This window comes from Crinia signifera, chromosome 12, assembly GCF_055691185.1.
Source record: "Crinia signifera chromosome 12, ASM5569118v1, whole genome shotgun sequence".
NCBI classification, from domain to species: domain Eukaryota; kingdom Metazoa; phylum Chordata; class Amphibia; order Anura; family Myobatrachidae; genus Crinia; species Crinia signifera.
Window position 1 is genome coordinate 69,008,274 of NC_139228.1, and position 20,020 is coordinate 69,028,293.

At 46.4% G+C, this 20,020-nt stretch overlaps 1 protein-coding gene across 2 annotated transcripts; it reads left to right on the plus strand.

The window, feature by feature from the left end:
• The first annotated feature begins 893 nt into the window (after positions 1-893).
• GNPNAT1 (glucosamine-phosphate N-acetyltransferase 1) lies at positions 894-19,722 on the plus strand. 2 transcript variants are annotated; one of them, XM_083167532.1, is made up of 6 exons: positions 894-1,049; positions 5,474-5,646; positions 9,806-9,868; positions 10,386-10,513; positions 11,728-11,789; positions 18,268-19,722. In XM_083167532.1, exons 2-6 carry the CDS (start codon positions 5,493-5,495, stop codon positions 18,413-18,415), a joined length of 555 nt encoding a protein of 184 aa, XP_083023658.1. In that variant the 5' UTR covers positions 894-1,049; positions 5,474-5,492; the 3' UTR covers positions 18,416-19,722. The 2 variants fall into 2 exon arrangements, with proteins under 2 accessions (XP_083023658.1, XP_083023659.1); XM_083167533.1 differs by lacking the exon at positions 9,806-9,868.
• The last annotated feature ends 298 nt before the right edge of the window (positions 19,723-20,020 follow it).

The window sequence follows — 20,020 nt, forward strand, 5'->3', positions numbered from 1 at the left end:
GTGGAGAACCCCCCCACTTCAGGATTGTATGATACGGTTCTGTCTTTTTTCCCTTTTTATTTTATATCTGGAATTGCATTTAAAAATCGTTGTGTGTACTTTTAAAATCATTGTAATGTCATGTAACTATTTTCTAAAGCTCTGTAGTATTTCTAGGAATAAATAATACATATTCCCAGTTCTGGTTCTGTGTTCCTAAGACTCATTAGCCTCAGGAGAGAAAGGCTGGAAAACGTTACCATTGTTATCTTGTATTGTGTGGTCAGGGGCGAGCCAAGCCGCCCCTTGCGCAGTTTCAGGCGCTAAAATCAGGTTTTGGCTGGTGGCAGTGTACCTCAAGGAAAGGACCCGAGTGTCCTGAGTGAACCCCAGTCACGGCCGGCGCTGCTCAGATTGACGTATCGGAGCAGGCGACCGGTGGGTCCGTGACACCCCTCAACACAGATGTGGCCTCTTTCAGGTATTACACTCATACTTAGCTCTGCAAGGTAGTGGCGCTAACCACTACACCACCGTGCTGCCCCACACTTATGTAATATTACAAAACGTATTAAGGATAAATAACGTTTATTAGCAAAAAACACATATAAAAGGGACAATCAGAGAATGATCACACACATACAAAAGAAAACCCACAAATGGGAAAGTACTACACCCCTTCTTCTATATATATATATATCTCCATCCCTGTCTCACTGTCACCCTAAAAACATGTAGCTCTGCTGGTGATAAGTGACTGTACAGCCTATGGGGCCGGTAGTCATGACAACGTACAGCAGCCACCCTTTCCTATCACTGCTGTGCGGCGCGACTGGTGACGTCACAGAGAGGGCAAGGCGTCTCAGTATGGGCAAGGCGCGGTTGGTGACGTTAAGGATATGGGCGAGGATGGGCTGGGTCTCCCAGCTGTGATTGGCCGGGCGCTGGGGCTCGCCGCCGGGTTGCTGACGTCACGCCACGTCGAAGTTTCTGCCTGGAGCACGGACACCCAGTAGGAGAGGGGAGCCGGGGTCTGAGGAGCAGCTGGAGGCCGGACAGCTGCTGGCGGGGTAAGTGAGCTCCCATGGGGCTGCAGCTGGAGGGAAGCAGGCTCCATGTGTATCTGTGGCCGTGTTTAGTGCATCCTGCAGCGTAGGGACGTCATGTTCCATGTCAGGCTGCTGGGGAACCCCTGGTGCAATACTACTACTACTACTATTATTATTATTATTGTAGCAGTAGTTGCTATGTTATTTATATAGAACTTCTCACAATAGGACTACAAGCCCTTTAGTTTGGGTGGTACACTGCAGGTCCCAGCCAGCCCAGTAGCTCGAGAGCCAAAAGGGAAGGGACATAGGGTAGCTACTGCTGCCTGCGTCTCATTGTAGCACCAGCTGAAGCTATAGCAAAGCTCTGAAATGACATCTATAAATTGTATAATATCAAATTATGCAGAGCTGCTGATTGGTTGCCATGGACCACTTCTCCTTATTACCCACCTCACCACATCCCCACTCGGGCAGTCACTCCCAGTCCCTCAATGCATCAGCCTAGTGCTAACAAGCTTCACCCTAGCCTCAACGCGCAAGACAAGGAAAGCAAGTTGTTTCTAGCATAGAAAAGTGACTTAAGCTGCCCATACATTAGCAGGTGCAATCCACCGACCAGCTGGAAACGCCAATCTACCGACACAGAGCCGGCCTTAGGCATAGGCCAACTAGGCAATTGCCTAGGGCATTTGGAATGCCTAGGGGCATCAGCAGCTTCTGCTGATTAAAATGATATGCAGCATGCCTATTTTGTGTGTGTGAGTGAGGCTGTTAGCGGCTGTGCGAGTCCTGTCTGCGGGTGGGTTGGTTGTGCAATAGTGTTCGGCATATGTGTAAGGGGCATTATGTGTGTCATGTATAAATGCATTAATAATGTGTGACATATGTGTAAGGGGCATAATGTGTGTCATGTGTATAAGGGCATTAATAATGTGTGACATATGTGTAAGGGGGATTATGTGTGTCATTATGTGTATGAAGGGCATTAATAAAGGTTGGCATAATTTGTAAGGGGCATTATGGTTATAAGGGCATTAATAAGGTGTGTCATGTGTAAGGGGCATTACTGTGTGGTATTATCAGGGGTGCCTAGAAAAAGGGGTAGGGGGTACAAATTACCCAGGCCAAAGTCTGATGGAAGGGCCCAGTGGGGGCCCGGGCCCCGTCCCTTTAAGTGACAGCAGCAGCTGCAGCTCTTCTCCTCTGCCCAGCACACACTGCTTTATGCTGGGTTGCAGTGTGGCCATTGAGGTGCTTAAAATACAATATTTTCTCAGGATTTTTTTCTAATGGTATAATGTGAATAATATGAGGAGTAATGTAAATAAGGTAAAGTGGTACTACTGTGTGATGTAACGTGAATAAGGGACACCATCGCATGATATAATGTGAATAAAGTTGCACTACTGTGTGGCATAATTTGAATTGGGGGTACTATTGTGTGGCCATGCCCCTTTCCAGCATGAACACACCCCTGTTTGGGCTCCGCACCGAATGGGTGCGCTGTTTCTATTTAAAATATTGCGGGTAGGAGCACCAAAATGATGACTGCTATGATGAGGGTTGATGATGCTGGGAAAGGGGAGCAGGGTCAGAGACGGAACTAGTGGCGGTGCTAGGGGGCAACAGTCAAAATCTTGCCTAGGGCATAATTTAGGCTAGGGCCGGCTCTGTACCGACATGATGTGCCGATTGGCAGCCATCGCTCGGTGATCCGTTGGAGGATCGTGGAAATGAAGCATGTTAAATATAACAGATTCTACATTCCCTGCCAGGATTGGGATTTTTAAACCTGTTTAATATCACTGATCCACCAATGAGACGTCTACTGTCTGCTGTCAGCGGCTCCCAAACATTTATGTAATGATCCTAGTTTACAGAAAGTTGACCCCTTAATCATCAGAATACATCTGTCTCTCAGGGATGAATAGGACCCTTAGTATCCGTTCTGCCCCTGATGCCTACCTCCTGGGGAAGTCCCTTGCAGCTGTGCCATCTAAGTAAAATATTTGAAATATTCTGTGCACTCCACCCTGGGCCGATGCATTCTGTACTAGCAAGTTGGCAAATTAAAATGGTGGAGGTGGTTGTTATCCTGGTGGCCAATCCCAAGCTGCAGGCCTGTGTCCGTTCCTCCCGGCAAACTGCTTTCTCCTTCAGGTGATCTTCGGCCAGAGCTGGAAGATAAACCCTATAAAAGTAGTTGAAGAATCGTCTGGGGGTATAGGCACCCTAATATAATGATACGTTTACAGCATGTAGGTGGAACAGCAACTGTAAGCAGGGCAGGTCTGAGTGCAGAGTGTGTATATTTATTATTATTATTAATTATTTATTAACAGTTTTTATATAGCGCATACATATTCCGCAGCGCTTTACAGAGAATATTTGAACATTAACATCAGTCCCTGCCCGAGTGGAGCTTACAATCTATATTCCCAACCACATGTACACGCACACAGACATTCTAGGGTTTATTTTGTTGGGAGCCAATTAGCCTACCAGTATATTTTTGGAATGTGGAAGGAAACCGGAGTACCCGGATGAAACCCACCCAAGTATGGGGAGAATATACAAACTCCGCACAGTTATGCTGTGTACACACGGTCCTATTTCCTTTCCGATGTTGACGATATAGTCAACATCAGATCAGAATCGGATGCAGATCGCAAGGGTTTTAACCCTTCCGATCCCGATGCGCGTTCACGTATCGGAAGCCAGAAAGTCTTGGCTGCCTTGTCTATATAGTGCAGATCTGCACTATATAGTCAAGATTGGATGCAAATCGGATGTGCCTTAAGAACCTATCCACGATCCTATCTGATCGGATCGTGGATAGGATCTTAAGGCACATCTGACCGTGTGTACACACCATTAGAGCCGTGGTGGGAATAGAACCCATGACCTCAGTGCTATGAGGCAGTAATGCTAACCATTACACCGTCTGTACTGCCCCACCCTCTGTACTGCTCTGCGCTACGCAAAGGCGCCAGGCAGGGGGAAAGCCGCTCAGTTTCAGCGATCATCGCTGTCCATACACGCTGGGCATAGTCGCCCAGTGTGAATGGACCTTTAGGGTCATGGTGGGAATCAAACCCATTTTATACAGTCTTATATGTATCTGACTGCTTGACAGTGTTACCTTTAATCTTATAAATGTTGGTATTTTTTTATATTGTATTGGATCCCAAGTAATTGGACAGAAACGTTAAAATATCCATTTCTAAATAGTTATAGGTGAATTGTTTCTTTGCATGATTTATATAACTACAGTTAGGTGTCAAACCCTGCTAGGAGTTGCAGTTCGCCGACATTTGTAGATGTTCATAGCTTGATAGAAGTTACTCCTGCAGAGTGTTTCCTGTGCGTGTATATTGTTACGTGGCCTGTCGTGGCTGGTACCGTGGATGTATAATAAGTGTAGTATTGTGATTAGGTCCGGGAACGTCGGTGTGAAGTGTTCCCATCTAGAATGAGACAGCAGCCTCTGTTGTGTAATTTGACATGGGGTGTGTCGCACACATCACACTGCACATGGGTGGAGATGGTGACAAGTCACCTTACAGGATACATAATCCTGTTTGTCACACTGTCTGTGGCTTATACTAATAGGGAAATAGTTTACTGAATAATATATGGCTAACTGCTCCTCACCTCTATGGGGGGAATTCAATTGTTGTGCTTGTCCGAGGTCACTAAATGGCGCCAACGGCGTTGACCTTACTGTTTATGTTGTGCTGACATTTTGACAGGCTGGTAGCTAGTGGGGTTACAAAACAATATATACGTAGCCATTTTTTCTGTAGCTGTATAGATAATACAGCCCGTAGAGTCTGTTGCTGATGCGTGGTCTATGCACTGGTCCTTGGAAAGAGATAATGTGGACGAAGTACTGGCCAATCAGCTCACTGCCATGTTACAGGCTGTGTTACAGTTGCTGATTGGATGATACTTTATCTCTATCAAGGTGGTTAGTACATAGACACTGAGTTATATTGTATGTTTTCGCACTGTACAGGCTGCAGACCTGAGCAAGGTGCTCGTGTGGTGGATGCATATCCATAAGCATTATAATGGTAGCCACACTTATGGGTGTACAGTAGTAACCAAAATTATGGTGGTTTTCAGGCTTGTTACTTGCACCTAATGTCTAATCTATAGCTTTGTGTACAATAATGCTATGACAGTATGCAATGCTTTACTACCTAATGGAAATAAAATAAGGCAGCCGCCCATGCACCGAGGCATGCTGGGAGTCCACTCCCGTTTTCCATGGAAGAATGCTGCACATGTGCTCTGCTGGGCAGTTTCTGGCGCATATAAAAGAACAAACCGTTTCTAAAACAAATGTTCTCCACGTTTGAACAGCTTATCAGAAAACAAACAAGATTTGTTTGTCAGTCAAACTGAGACTTTTATCAAGCTTTATTTAATCATTTCAGGACTTGCCGTGGTGCAACCATGATCCTAGATGAAACCCCCTTGTTTGACGCTCGTTTGCTGGAGGAGATCGACTGGAGCCAGAATACAGTGTCGTTCAGTCCGGCCATATCGCCTGTGCTTCCCGGGGAGGGGCTTATCCTGAGGCCGCTATGTACAGCAGACTTAAATAGAGGTAGGTATACTATTTCCTCCACCCAACCACAATGCTCTCTTTATACGCTATGAAGCTGTCCTGTATGTAATAGCCACTTGCAACATTCACAAAGATATACTGTAAGTACATTATGTTGCCAAATAATGATAGGACTCGTACCAGCTGCCATAAGCGATAGGGACTCAATGACAATAAACAAAGATTGGTACCAATCTACTCCCTATATAAGCGTCACCAAATATACACTTAAAAAAAATCTGCACAAAAGAAACATTTCCACATATTTTTAATTTAAAGGAAAAATTAATTTGTCGAAAGTAATTTTTCTTTGTTCGTCTGGTTTCCAATTGGAAATTCTTCTGTCTTCTGGAAATCCCTTATGCGCGGAAAGTAAAGCTGGGTACTTATTAGCCAATATGGATACCCAGCAATAACGTTGGCAATGCTTGCCAATGCCAGGCATCATGAGTGGTGGTGGTGGTGGTGGTGGTGGTGAGGGGGGGGGGAGGGGGGCAGCGCGGCGCGGGTGCCATGTAGTATTCTGCGGCATGGCTCTAACTAGCAATATCCTCATCAGTCCTGCATGTACAGATGACGGGGAACATCAGTAACGACTTGCAGGTGAGCCCATCCTTAACGATTTAGCACATACACACATTTGATGTGCACAAAAATATCGTTAATGATCATCATTGTGCATATCCTTTCATTTATTGTCTAGTGTGTACGCACTTTAAATCTATAGCATAGTGTGTACGCACTTTAAATCTATAGCAGCAGATACTCACTGAACCGCTGAATAACTGTGTATCACTAGCTGCTCAGCCAATCACAAGCAATGTCCAATTCTGGCCGCTTTGTGATTGACCGGTTACCAGTAAAATCGAGATGGCAGCCAGAGGGTATACCTTGTTAGGTCGACACTATTAAGGTTGACATACATGGTGTTCACAGACCTTAGGTAGAGAAAAGGTCAACAGGTCGACGCAAGCATTAGGTCGACATTGGGAAGGTCAATTTGTTTGTTTTTTTATGTTTTTTTTTTTTTTAGCTAACGTGTCAACAGTCAGTGTTTTATGCCCTACCATCCCCTAGGGATTGGAGGGAGAATATAATAGTTTGCTGAGCGTATCGAGGCACCAATGTGGTGTCCATGTCGATATATGTAACAAAAACGTTTGACCATTTGACCTTCCCAATGTCGACCTAAGGCTTGTCGGCCTTCTGACCCTGTCGACCTTAATTTGTTTGACCCAATGACCTATACCCAGCCAGAGGTTTCTTTTTCTCTGTCCTGTACTTTAATAAATAGAGACTGTTCCTTTTATGGGTGATCGACGAATTTAGCAAACATTCAGACCTTTTTTGTGAATTGTCATTTTTAATGCCAGTAATGACCCCCCCCCCCCCCCCCCTCTCAGATTGCTTTTCCTTTATGTTGGACTAACCAATTTAAGTACTTGGGTATTCAATTTACAAATGACCCATCAGATTGTATTCCCTTAAATCTTGATCCACTGACGCAACAGATTGTACGTAAATCTAAATGATGGTGTAAGCTTTCATTGACAGTGTAGGTCAATCTTATGAAAATGTTATTATTGAACAAAATTCTATATATTTTCCTGAAGTCTCCAGTTTATATTTTCCCTTTTTATTTTCTTGGGAATTGTATAATATCCTCTCCCCTCTAGTTTGGACTCATGGGCGTCCTAGACTTCAGCTGAACACTCTTATCAGATCTAGAACTGAAGCTGGGTACACATATATACAATATTTATTTTTTGCAACCGTTCGGCCGACCGTACTCCTGTCGGACCGTCCACAAACAGCCGACACGCGCGTACACACCTCGTACACACCTGTACAATTTACTTGTACGTCTGATGTACTCCCGTCCAAACAGTCGCAAGAAAAAGATTGTACCACCGTACACACTCTCCCGATTTGGGCTAGTGACATGTCACATGTGACCAAAATTATCATAATGGGCTTGGTTAGGGCATAATTATAGCAGTCACCCTCCTATTAAAAAAAAACCAACGGCGTGGGGTCCCCCCCACAGCCGTAACCAGCACCAGGCTGAAAGAGCCGGGGCTGGTATTAAAAAATCAGGAAACCCGACAAATAGGGCTTCGCTGATTTTTTAAAACCAGGTCCGGGGCTGGTTCCCAAAATACGGGGGACAAAATGACTAGGGGTCCCCCGTATTTTAAGAACCAGCCCCAGGCCAAACCAGCCAGCAGGGTAATGCCACAGCCGGGGGACACTTATTATATGAGGTCCCGCGGCCAAAGCATTCAGCCCTCTGACCGGTCAGCCTGGCCAGGGAGCCTGGGGGAGTGGGGACCCCCCCAATAAAGGGGTCCCCCCCCCCTCCAGGACTTACCTGACCAGGCTGAAGCCTGGTGCTGTCCTCGATGCCCCTGGGCGGTGGGCATCGAGCTGATTTCAGTGTAAAAAATAGATGAAAACCTATTGTCTTTTCCTGTGGAACTATGAGTCCCAGCAAGCCTCCCCCGCATGCTGGGACTTGTAGAACCACAAGTCCCAGCATGCGGGGCATTAAAGGTAGGTTTTTTTTCTTGTAGTTCCACAGAAAAAAAAATAGTTAAATACACACTGACACATTAGAAAAATAAAAGTTTAATACATACATTACACAAACACACTGATACTTACCTATCTTGATCCCGTAGGTAGGTCCCTGGGTCCGGTGGCTTGGTTCTGGGGCTGGTCCGGGGTTGAAGAGTCCGGGGTCCAGGATCCGTAGTAATCCAAAGGGGTACCTGTGGAAGGAAATCCTACTCACCTGCTCCTGTGGCGACCACCCCGGCATCTGCAGCGGGACTTCAACAGAAGATGCCGAGGTGGTCGCCACAGGAGCTGTTGAGTAGGATTTCCTTCCCCAGGTACCCCTTTGGATTACTACGGATCCAGGACCCCGGACTCTTCAGCCCTGGAGCCCCGGACCCTGGGACCTACCTACGGGATCAAGATAGGTAAGTATCAGTGTGTTTGTGTAATGTATGTATTAAACTTTTATTTTTCTAATGTGTCCGTGTGTATTTAACTATTTTTTTTTCTGTGGAACTACAAGAAAAAAAACCTACCTTTAATGCCCCGCATGCTGGAAGTAGAATGGGAACACGCTATTGAATAACTGTCACAGGGTCCATTAGATTCCAACAAATTCAGTTTCTCATTTTTAATAGGACTTGTACGACCCGAGCTAGACCAGCTAAATTTGTAATAGACTCTGATACCTGCCCCAAATACACTATTCTGGAATCGTCTATGGGAGGATACAGGGATGCCTCAAGGAATATTTACACCAAAGTTATGTGTTTAAGGGCTAGAGAGTTCCGATGTCCTGTCCAGTTGGGAAAATCTATATATTTATGTCTGCGCCCTGGCTAACGTATGTATTGAAAGGCTGTGGATGGCCAATAATATCCCCACATGCTCCTCCTTTAAGGCACTAGTGAATGCCTCTGGCTCTAAGGAGCGCTTTGATTTTCCTTTACTTTAACTCCATATTCTGTGTTCGATAGATGCTCCTTATACCACTGCTGCACAATTCGAGTCCTGCGCACTACAGCTTACTATTTGAAGACGCTACACTTTGTTGTGTTTTTTTTCTTTTGTTTTATTGTATTTAGCCGGTTGTGGTTGTTGTTGCTGTTGATGATGATGATGTTTTACTTGGTTGGTTTATTGTGGTGGTGGTGGTGGTGGTGGATGATGTTTTACTTGGTCAGTTTATTGTGTTTAAAGTTAAAAGAAAGCAAAGTTTCTGCTAACAAAAAATACAGATTTCTTCATTTAGTTGTTTTTATTGTTTTGCAAATTAACAGTGTACGCAGAAATCACGTGTAATGTATACTAACCTGATTTTATTCTGTTGTATGTTTCTACCACAAACTGCTAATGATCTTTAATTGCTTGCTTCTATCACTTGTGTGACATCTGTTGAATAAAAATATACTTTATTAGAAAACAAACTAGAGCCTGTTACTTTGTTGGTGACCTTCACAACCCAGCAGTCTGTCTCTGGCCGGTATGTGCCTTCCTAAACCCAGTACCCAGCGGGCATCAGAGATCACATCAGAGCAGGTTATTCTATGTCTCATTCAAATGATATCAATTCCACAAAGTAAATATTCATTTGTTTTAGGCTTTTACAAGGTACTTGGACAACTGACGAATGTGGGAGATGTGACTGCCGAGGATTTTATCAGTAAGTACAGAAATGTGATCGTATGACGGTTCTACGAGGATTCTAGGTAGCGGCGTAACTATAATTAATGCGCCAACTGTCGGAAAACATTCACAACCTGCCTGCCATGTACCAGTGCAACTACAACAATGATGTCACCTTAGTCCCTACCACTTGGCCATGCCCCCTAATCATTGTACTGTGACATCAGTAACTACGCCCACAGTTGTGTAGCGACAACCCATTGCTCTAACTGGCGATTGTGTCCGCGCCCTCTACCTGCAGCTGTGACCGAAGCCATGCAGACAAAGGTGCCACGTGGCTATAGAAATCTTTCCATCAGGACGTGGCTGGGCATTTTGGTGTAGCGGAATACGGTTAATAGGTAGACAGGGCTTAGGTCAACACCTGAAATAGGTTGAAATGGCTACAGTCAACAAAAGCATTTGGTCGACAATGACAAGGTTGACAAGAGTTTGAAGTATTATGTCTATGAATCGTGGGTGTAACGTAACTTTACTTTCTCTCGTCTTGCTAGAAAAATTTGAGCACATGAAGAAAACTGGGAATTACTTTGTGATTGTGGTGGAAGACCTGAACCTAGGCCAGATCGTAGCTACAGCCACTCTAATTGTGGAACACAAATTCATCCACGGGTGCGCCAAGGTAGGTGGCTGCTATATCCTGTGTGCAGAGGAGTTGCTGTAATAGACAGGGGCGGCAGGATCTTTCCTCCCCACTGCTACGTGGCCATATAGCCAGGGGCGTTGCGACAATTTGTGCACCCCCCCCCCTCCCTAAATTTAACGCTGCCTCTCCGCCTATTCTTACCCTGCCTCCGCCGCCGCATCAGTATTCGGCCGGGAGTTGGGACCGCATGTCTACTGATCTGCATCCTGGCGCCTGGCTCCTTATGAGTCAAATGTCCATCACAAAATGGCCGCCTCCTTACAGCAGACCGTTTGTAAGGATGCTAGAGGAGGCCGCCGCTGCCTCCTCTAGCATCTTAAAAACCTTTCTGCTCTAAGGAGGCGGCCATTTTGTTATAGACATTTGACTCATAAGGAGCCAGGGGCCGGGAAGCAGATTAGTAAATATGCGGTCCCGACTCCCGGCCGAATACAGACGCGGCGGGGGAGGCAGGGGCCGGGGCACAGTAAGGAGAGGGGTGGAGGGCAGTGGGCTGGTCCGGATGGTGTCGCTGGCCGCATCCGGCACGCGGGCCAGAGTTTGCCCACACCTGGTGTAGTGTGACAGACTCAGAGCTGCTGGGCCGGTGTCGGCACCCAGTGCCCACACAGCCCCCGCTCCCCCAAGCAGCAGCAGGGGCTGCCTTACACTATCTACGCCACTGCATATAGCCCTTCATCCCATATAAATACCCCACTCTCCCATAGGTTGCTTTATTGGCCAATCCGTATACGTAGTCAGGCCATGCATGTACATTAGTGTGCCCAGCTACTGAGGAGTGAAATGATCCCATTCGCAATCCCTTTACTTCTAACACCTAATGCGGCAACACTTGAATAGCTCCACCTAGCGACCGCTGGCATGCATAACACTTCAATTCCACCATAGAGGAGCAGCTGTAAACACTTATTATGTAGGATAAACAGGCCCCAAGATGCTGTCAAAAATGATTGAACAACATTTTTCATGCTCCTCTGAATGACTTCTGGATACATAGTACCATAAGATAGAATATCTGTAGATGTAGTTTCAGCACAGCAGAACATGTCCATGACACATTCTGTATAATGGCCGTTATGTGCTTTCCCTCTGTTCGCGCGTAATCCATTGTACAGCCTAATGTCTGTGGGGCAGGAGGCACCAGTGTCTGTGATTTGGGGGGTACTGAGTCTGTGTGTCTCTTCCTACAGAGGGGTCGGATAGAAGAGGTGGTCGTCAGTGATGAGTGCAGAGGGAAGCAGCTTGGAAAATTGTAAGTGTTTGTGGCATAGGGGGAGGTGTACTTTGCCTTGGAAAGAGGTATTGCGGATGGAGATAGAAGGGGCAGATGTATTAAGCCTGGCAAAGTTATTATGTGGAAAATGATAATGCAGCAACCAATCAGCTCCTTACTATCATGTCACTGGCTGGGTTTGAAAAATAACAGGAGCACTTATTGGCTGCTGCATTATCACCTTCCACTTCATCAGGCTTAATTAATCTGGCCCAAAGTACCAACCAGTTTGCTCAGAGCCGGCCCTAGCCTAAATGACGCCCTAGGCAAGATTTTGGCTGGTGCCCCTTAGCACCGCCACTAGTTCCGCCTCTGACCCTGCTCCCCTTTCCCAGCACCATCGACCCTCATCATAGCAGTCATCATTTTGGTGCTCCTACCCGCAATATTTTAAATAGAAACAGTGCACACATTCGGTGCGCAGCCCAAATGGGTGTGTTCTTGCTGGGAAGGGGCATGGCCACACAATAGTACCCCCAATTCAAATTATGCCACACAGTAGTGCAACTTTATTCACATTATATCATGCGATGGTGTCCCTTATTCACTTTACATCACACAGTAGTACCACTTTACCTTATGTACATTACTCCTCACATTATACTCTTAGAAAAAAATCTTTGGAAAACAAGCACTTCCATGTCCACACTGCAACCCAGCGTAAAGCAATGTGTGCTGGGCAGTGGAGAAGAGCTGCAGCTGCTGCTGTCATTTTAAGGGGACGGGGCCCGGGGCTCCCACTGGGCCCTTCCATCAGACTGATAATACCACACAGTAATGCCCCTTACACATGACACACATTATTAATGTCCTTAAAACCATAATGCCAACCTTTATTAATGCCCTTCATACACATAATGACACACATAATGCCCCTTACACATATGTTGCCCATTATTAATGCCCTTATACATGACACACATAATGCCCATTACACATATGTTGCACATTATTAATGCCCTTATACACATGACACATATGTCGCACATTATGCATTTATACATGACACACATAATGCGCCTTACACATATGCCGATGACTATTGCACAACCAACCCACCCGCAGACAGCACTTGCACAGCCGCTAAAACTGTGACCTCTGCCTCTGCTTGGATGCAGATGTTTCCGCATACATCTTGATTCAAGAGGCAATGCAGCTTCTGGCCATTTTTGCTGAAAATTGGTCTTATTTGCATTGTTATGACCAGCACACACAAGGAGATTCCAATGTTTAAAATGATATGTGGCATGAATATATTCTGTGTGCGACTGGCTGTACCTGCATACAGAATGCTATGTTACAGTGATTTCCATGAATACACTATTTCATATGCAGATACAGGCTCACTCACACACAGAATATAGGCATGCTGCATATCATTTTTAATCAGCAGAAGCTGCTGGTGCCCCTAGGAATTCCAAATGTCCTAGGCAATTGCCTAGTGTGCCTATGCCTAAGGCCGGCTCTGAGTTTGCTCATAACTGCCATGTTACTGGCTGTGTTTGAAAATGGGTATGGGTCATTGCGTCGAACACTGAATGTCAACATGGCTTAGGTCAACACCTTAAATAAGTCCACATGTCTAAGATTAATACAAGCATTAGGCTGACAATAGCTAGGTCCACAGCCTAATTGTCGACATGGGTTTTTCACCTTTTTTTTTTGTCCTGAATGTCGACATGGACACTGTAACGGTGCGCCATAGGGCCTCACTACACCATTCTATTCTCCCTCCTCGCCCTAGTAGATGGTAGGGCATAAAGTACCCTAAGTCTGCTAAAAAAAAAAAAAAGTGAAAAACCCACGTCGACTTCTTGACTGACGACCTAGCCATTGTCGACCTTCCATCCATATTGACCTAAGCCATGTTGATACATTGCATATTGACCGTATATGTGTCCACCTAACGGTCATACCATATGTGAGGTTAGCAGGCTGACCGTAAGACTGTAATTATGATATTTTATTATTTGTAGTGAAAAATGTACACTTTAGTCAGTCTGTACCCTGTAGTCCTATGTATGTCTGTATTTCCCAGGACTTTATTCATGTAAGCATTATACCATTGAGACCATTTGCCCGTGGTTACGTCACTGCCTCCAGGTAATGTTCTTAGTAAACTGTGATGGTATCATGAATAAGGGATTTGTGACTATGAAGTTAATTATGGCAGTCTTCCCAAATGCGTATTACTTAAATATTGTAACTGTGTATGTGGAGACAAATGGTCCGGCTAGAAGCGACCAAATGCTTAGATTAGAATCTGTTCAGTTTGTGTATAGTTTTTGGTTCAGGGATCAAAGGACCTCTTTATAGGCTGTTTAGTAACAGAGACAACAGGTAGTGGCAGAGACATACACTTCCCCCCCAAATAACAAGAAGCTAAAGGCTGGATAACACCAGGGTCACTCTCCAGAGAAGAGATCTGTTTACATGAAGGTGTGAAATCCCTCACATACACAAGCTTCAAAGCCAGATGAAGGGAGTGAGTTAATCAGCCCCTGGACAGGTAATAGGAGACCCTGTTACATTCATGCAACTGCACCCAGCATAGGAAGGGTTAAGAATTCCTGAGGGAGGGGGAGAGGGGTGCCTTTGGGATGTAAGTTGGGGTTTTGCAGGAAGAGAGGGGAGAGAATTGATGGACTGTCCTGGACTAAGAGGTTATGCTCTGTCTAGGTATCGTGTGGACTTATATGCTATCACTGCTGTGTGGGCTAAGTGATAGTTTGCCCTGTGGAACTGATCTGGGACTGTGACTATACAAGGACTGTCTGTTTGGGCCTGCTACCTGAATATCTTTCTACTCTGCAATTTACCTTTGCCACTGTTTATTGTCTATTTCGTGTGCTGTGATAAAAATAAACCATATTTTGGTTTCATCTGCTCGGTGTCTGAGTGATTGAGGAACTCGTACCCTCACATTTGGCGGCAGCGACAGTGGGATCATTCAGACACCAACCATCGAGCACAGAAAGCACAGAGAACAGAGGATCAGACCATATGTAAGGAAACGGAAAATGCAATAAGGTGATGTTCAGCAAGTGAGCAGGTGTCATTCCTGTGGTAAGGGAAAATGTTTCCAAGGAAAGAAAATCGATGCCTCAAGACCCCTGGAGCGGAGGAGCTCAGGGACGGAGGTTCTTCAGTGTATCGGCAGGCTGGGAAGCCGGATCTGTTATTTATTGTCAGGAAAAGGCAGTATATCTGGAAGTACTGGGAAGACGCTCAGCAGATGGTCAGCGGGTGGAGAGTATCCAGCATACAGGACAAGTTGTGTTACCTGGGGGATGCATTTCTGCACTGTAAAGGTGAGGCCACCTCTTGGAATCTGCTGGGAGAGCCAGAGTTTGTAGAATTTACAGAGGAAGTGATTGCTACAGTTACCCAGATGCTACAAAGAGGACAATATTCTGAGGCTGAAGGACAAGTCCAGAATACATTGATGCCCCAGATAGAACCAGAGGAAAGGTCTAGAAGGGGGCTACTGCAATCTGGGCAGACAACCGAGGGGTCTGCCACGGAATTAATTGTTACCGCGAGAGAAGGGTCGTTGTCAGGGGGGCCCCTAACTGCCCTTGAAGAAATGAGTATGGAGGAGCTGATAGCAGAATGTCAGCTGCGAGGTATACCCATCCAATCCTGCACTCGCGGGGAAATCCTTCAGCAGATCCTTCGCGATCAGGGAGATCCTACAAAAGCATTTACCGATTATCGGGCATGTATCCTTTATTTCGGTGCACAGCTGAGTGTGTGGGAACAATTGGAGTATCTGGAGGAGTGCTTTATTGTGGCAGAGGAAGAGGCGATTGATCGGGGGCTCCTGGATACCCCAGCATGGCAAGATCAGTGTCGCAGGGGGCGTGATGAAAGGCACCGTTTGCAACTGCTTCTCCCCCATCCTAGGGAGGAAGCTGCTCCGTGTTCTATACAGGGGGAGGTTATCCCCAAAGTGAAGGAGGTTATTCAGGAGGAGCTGCACTACAGCTTCCCTTTTGCTGAGATGGAAGATGAAGAGCTATTATCCTGCTGCCAGGGGATCTATGAGGACTGCGTCCAGGAGGAGATCACCGTGGTTAGAGGAGTATCCAACAACATCCAGGCCACAAGCATACCAGTCGCAGATGATGTCGTGTTTCGGGCTGCCCAGCATACTCAGCTGGGGAAGGAGGCTATCGCGGAGAAGGAGGTGTGCGCAGAAGTAGCTGCAGGTGAGCATCTGGCTTTTAAGGGGACAAAGCTGACACAGCCTGTCCTGCAGCCACCAGCGGAATTGTTTGTGATGGAGGGTCCCTCCTCAGCCCTGGACATTGAGACCAAATGCTGGACTGAAATTTGCCATGCCCCTAGTTTGGGTTTGGGGGAGGAAGGACATGACGGGGTGGTGGAAGTGCCAGGGCCAGAGCCCCTATATTGGCCTGCTGTTTGGCCCCTGTTCCGTGGGCAAGAGGGGGAGGTGGAAAGTGGTCCCCGCCCCATTGTGCCCGAGGCAAAAGTATTAGTAGGTTACAATGTTGCAGAGGGGGGGTACCCAGAATCCGAAGAAGAGGAATCGCTACATCCCTTGTTAGTTCCAATGTATGACTTAGACTGTAATCATGCCCTTGCTGGTTCGGCAAACCAGCCGCCTTTTACAAGATGGGTTTGGTATGATGTCACCCTGTGGGACTCCGGTGGTACATCCAAACCCCAGATTCTCGGCTCTGCATCCCGCTATTCCAGGTTGTTATTGGTTCCTGAGCAACTGGGCACAGTGACTAAAGATGTAGGGGGAGGAGTGTGAGGTTAGCAGGCTGACCGTAAGACTGTAATTATGATATTTTGTATGCCCCCCCCCCTGTTGAATCTGCTCTACAACAGACCAACAGACCAATCAGAATGTAACACATACATATTGTATACTCCCATGTATTATGCTTTTAACTAGCTGCCTTTGTGATATTAAACAGAATGTTTCTTGACTCGCCACCGTGTGTTTGGTGTGTAGGGTTAATTTACATTCTCACTGGTACCTAAGGGGCCACCAGGTCGAGGGGCTACACATTTATCCTTACAGGCACTATCACTGGACTGGACGGCACTATCACTGGACAGGACTATACAGCACTATCACTGGACGGCACTATCACTGGATTGGATGGCACTATCATTGGACTGGACGGCACTATCATTGGACTGGACGGCACTATCACTGGACTGGACGGCACTATCACTGGACTGGACGGCACTATCACTGGACTGGACGGCACTATCATTGGACTGGACGGCACTGTGACTATACAAGGACTGTCTGTTTGGGCCTGCTACCTGAATATCTTTCTACTCTGCAATTTACCTTTGCCACTGTTTATTGTCTATTTCGTGTGCTGTGATAAAAATAAACCATATTTTGGTTTCATCTGCTCGGTGTCTGAGTGATTGAGGAACTCGTACCCTCACACCATATACCAGCTGTGTGATCAGCCTAGGGATCTCAATGAGCTCTGTTATATCTGAATTGTCTTTTTATTTGTTTCTATTCTATATAATCAATGTTGTAGCTGCCACTATGTGGTCTCTCCCATTTCTGTTTGTTCATGAATCATAAAATCCCCTACATATATACCACAATAAGGGTTGGATTCAGAGGTGTAACTACTTTTTTTGCGCCCCCCCCGCCGGACATTTCGGGCGCCCCCCCCCTGAAATATTAGCCCCCTCCTTACCTGTCCCCATTGCCGCCGGCGCTTCTGCCTCTAACCCGACACGCAGATCTGTGTCGAGTGACGGGCGGTCCCCGGCTCCGGCTGCAGTGCTAATATAATAACAGACACTCGGAAAATGGCTGCCCCCATACAGCATTATGGGGGCAGCCATTTTCCGAGTGTCTCTTATTATATTATCACTGGAGCCGGGGACCGCCCGTCACCCGACACAGATCTGCGTGTCGGGTTAGAGGCAGTTGCGCCGGCGGCAATGGGGTAAGGAGGGGGAGGGCAGGAGTTGGGAGCCGGGACCAGGTGGTAACTATAGTCCCGCAGACCCCCCAGGCGCCCACACCTGCCTAGCGCCTCCCCGCCACCGCGGGGGCTGCGGGACTATAGTTACGCCACTGGTTGGATTCCGCCTTGCGATGAAACCATGGAATATTTATCTTTAACACTTGAATTTAGCTTTTGGGTCTGACCTACCCTCCAACATGACCCATTGCATTCAGTACACAATGCTCTGTTCCCAGACTTCCCTCTTAATATATGAGTGCCGTCACCTGAGTTGAAAAAACACCCTTCTCGTCAATTACCTAGTTCCACATAGGTGATGGCAATCATACATTAAGAGGGAAGTCCAGGAACAGAGCATTGTGTACCGAATGCAATAAGTCATGTTGGAGGGTATGGTCTGACACCTGCTTCAGTTTTAGTAATGGTTTACAAAAAATTTCCTAAACCTTTTCTTTTTTCCCCCCCTTGTGTACCAGGTTACTGTCCGTCCTCACACTGCTAAGCAAAAAGCTCGATTGTTACAAAGTTACACTGGAGTGCAAACCCAAAAATGTTGCCTTTTACGAGAAGTTTGGTTACACGGCCTCAGATGAAACCTACATGCAGTGTCGGTTCTTCGAGTAAACAGTTATGGAACCATTTACCAAAGTGAAAAATCAAAGTTGTTCATCTTAATCTCCATACACACCTGTTCCTATTGCTAGAATACATTTGTAAATAATATGAACAATTTTACACTATAAATGAAAAAAACTAAATTGTTACATTTCTATGATCAGATGATTTGTTAGGTAAACATATGATCTGAGTGTAAAATGTGGCAGACCTATTACAAAATTGAAGAGAAAACATAGACAATTTTTGCCAAATAGCCCCACACCCATCGTCAAGACATGAACCTTTTGAGTGGTATGCCCGGAAGTTTTCCGGGCTCAGCTGCGCTGCCGCAGCGGGCTGTCCTGGAAAATTTCCGGGCATACCACAAATATGAAATAGGTGTGCACCACCTCTTGAGCCCCCCTTTGTATCCCCCAGCCCCCCCAATCACCTGTGCTCCGGCGATCGTATGCTGGAGCTGTTCTAACCCCTGCCGCTCCCCCAGCCTGTAGCCGCCAGCCGCCAGTCATTATGTAGCAGTGACGGCGGCGGCAGGCTCGGGATATTCGGGCGGCTCGGGAGCACTTAGGCGCCCGAGTCCTCCCGAGCCGCCGCGAAACATCCCAGAGCCTGCCGCCTGTGCGTTGATTGACAATCGGCAGTGGAGCTCCGGCGTACTATCACCGGAGCAAAGGTGACGGGTGGGGAAGCTGCTAATGATCTAGTGGTGGGTTTTGCTGGGGCAGGACAAACCTGCCCTGGTAGGTTTGTCCTGCCCCAGCAAAACCCACAACTGAAGGGGTTAAAGGTTGATTTAAGTATGGGAAATGGCACCTTGTACATAGAATATATTTTAAATAAAGTTTATAATATGAGAATAAAAATGTAATTTGTCATGTCCTATCTAATGCAAACAGGGTTCTAAAATTTTCTCATTTTTGTTCTACTAAATAATATTTTGTTAAAAATCCTGGGATTTTCAAACTTTCATTGAATAAAAATCTTACGTTTAAGATCAAATATTATTTTTTAAATGCTTTAGGTTTGCAATGTTTTACACAATAGTTGATTGAAAAGTATAAATCCGGGAAGTTTAAAAAAAAAAAAAAGCGGTTTCTGATTTTCTAGGTGCATTGGTACTGCTTTCCTAGCACGGCGCCCGTCTCATTGATTGTATGCCTTAAGTTTAAGGTACTTAAGGCATCCATAAGATGCATGAGATCCATGAGATAAAAAATCGTGAAACCCCAATAACCATTGTTAACGCCACCAGCACTATCAATGCCAACCCGAAGCGTGGCGAGCGCAGCGGTACGCGTCCTCCGACCTTTTCATACCCCCACTATCCACGTTGGCGTGGAGTTGATTTTATATAGTGTGGCGAGCCACCGAGCCCGAAGCGTGGCAAGTGGACGCAGACTACTTTACATGTATTCCGCGTCCCCTCGCCACGCTTCGGGATCGGTGGCTCGCTGCGCTCGCCACACTATATAAAATCAACTCCACGCCGACGTGGATAGTGGGGGTATGAAAAGGTCGGAGGACGCGTACCGCCGCCCCTCGCGGGCTCGCTGCGCTCGCCACGCTTTGGGTTGGCGTCAATAGTGGGGTAGCGTTAACAATGGGGGGACA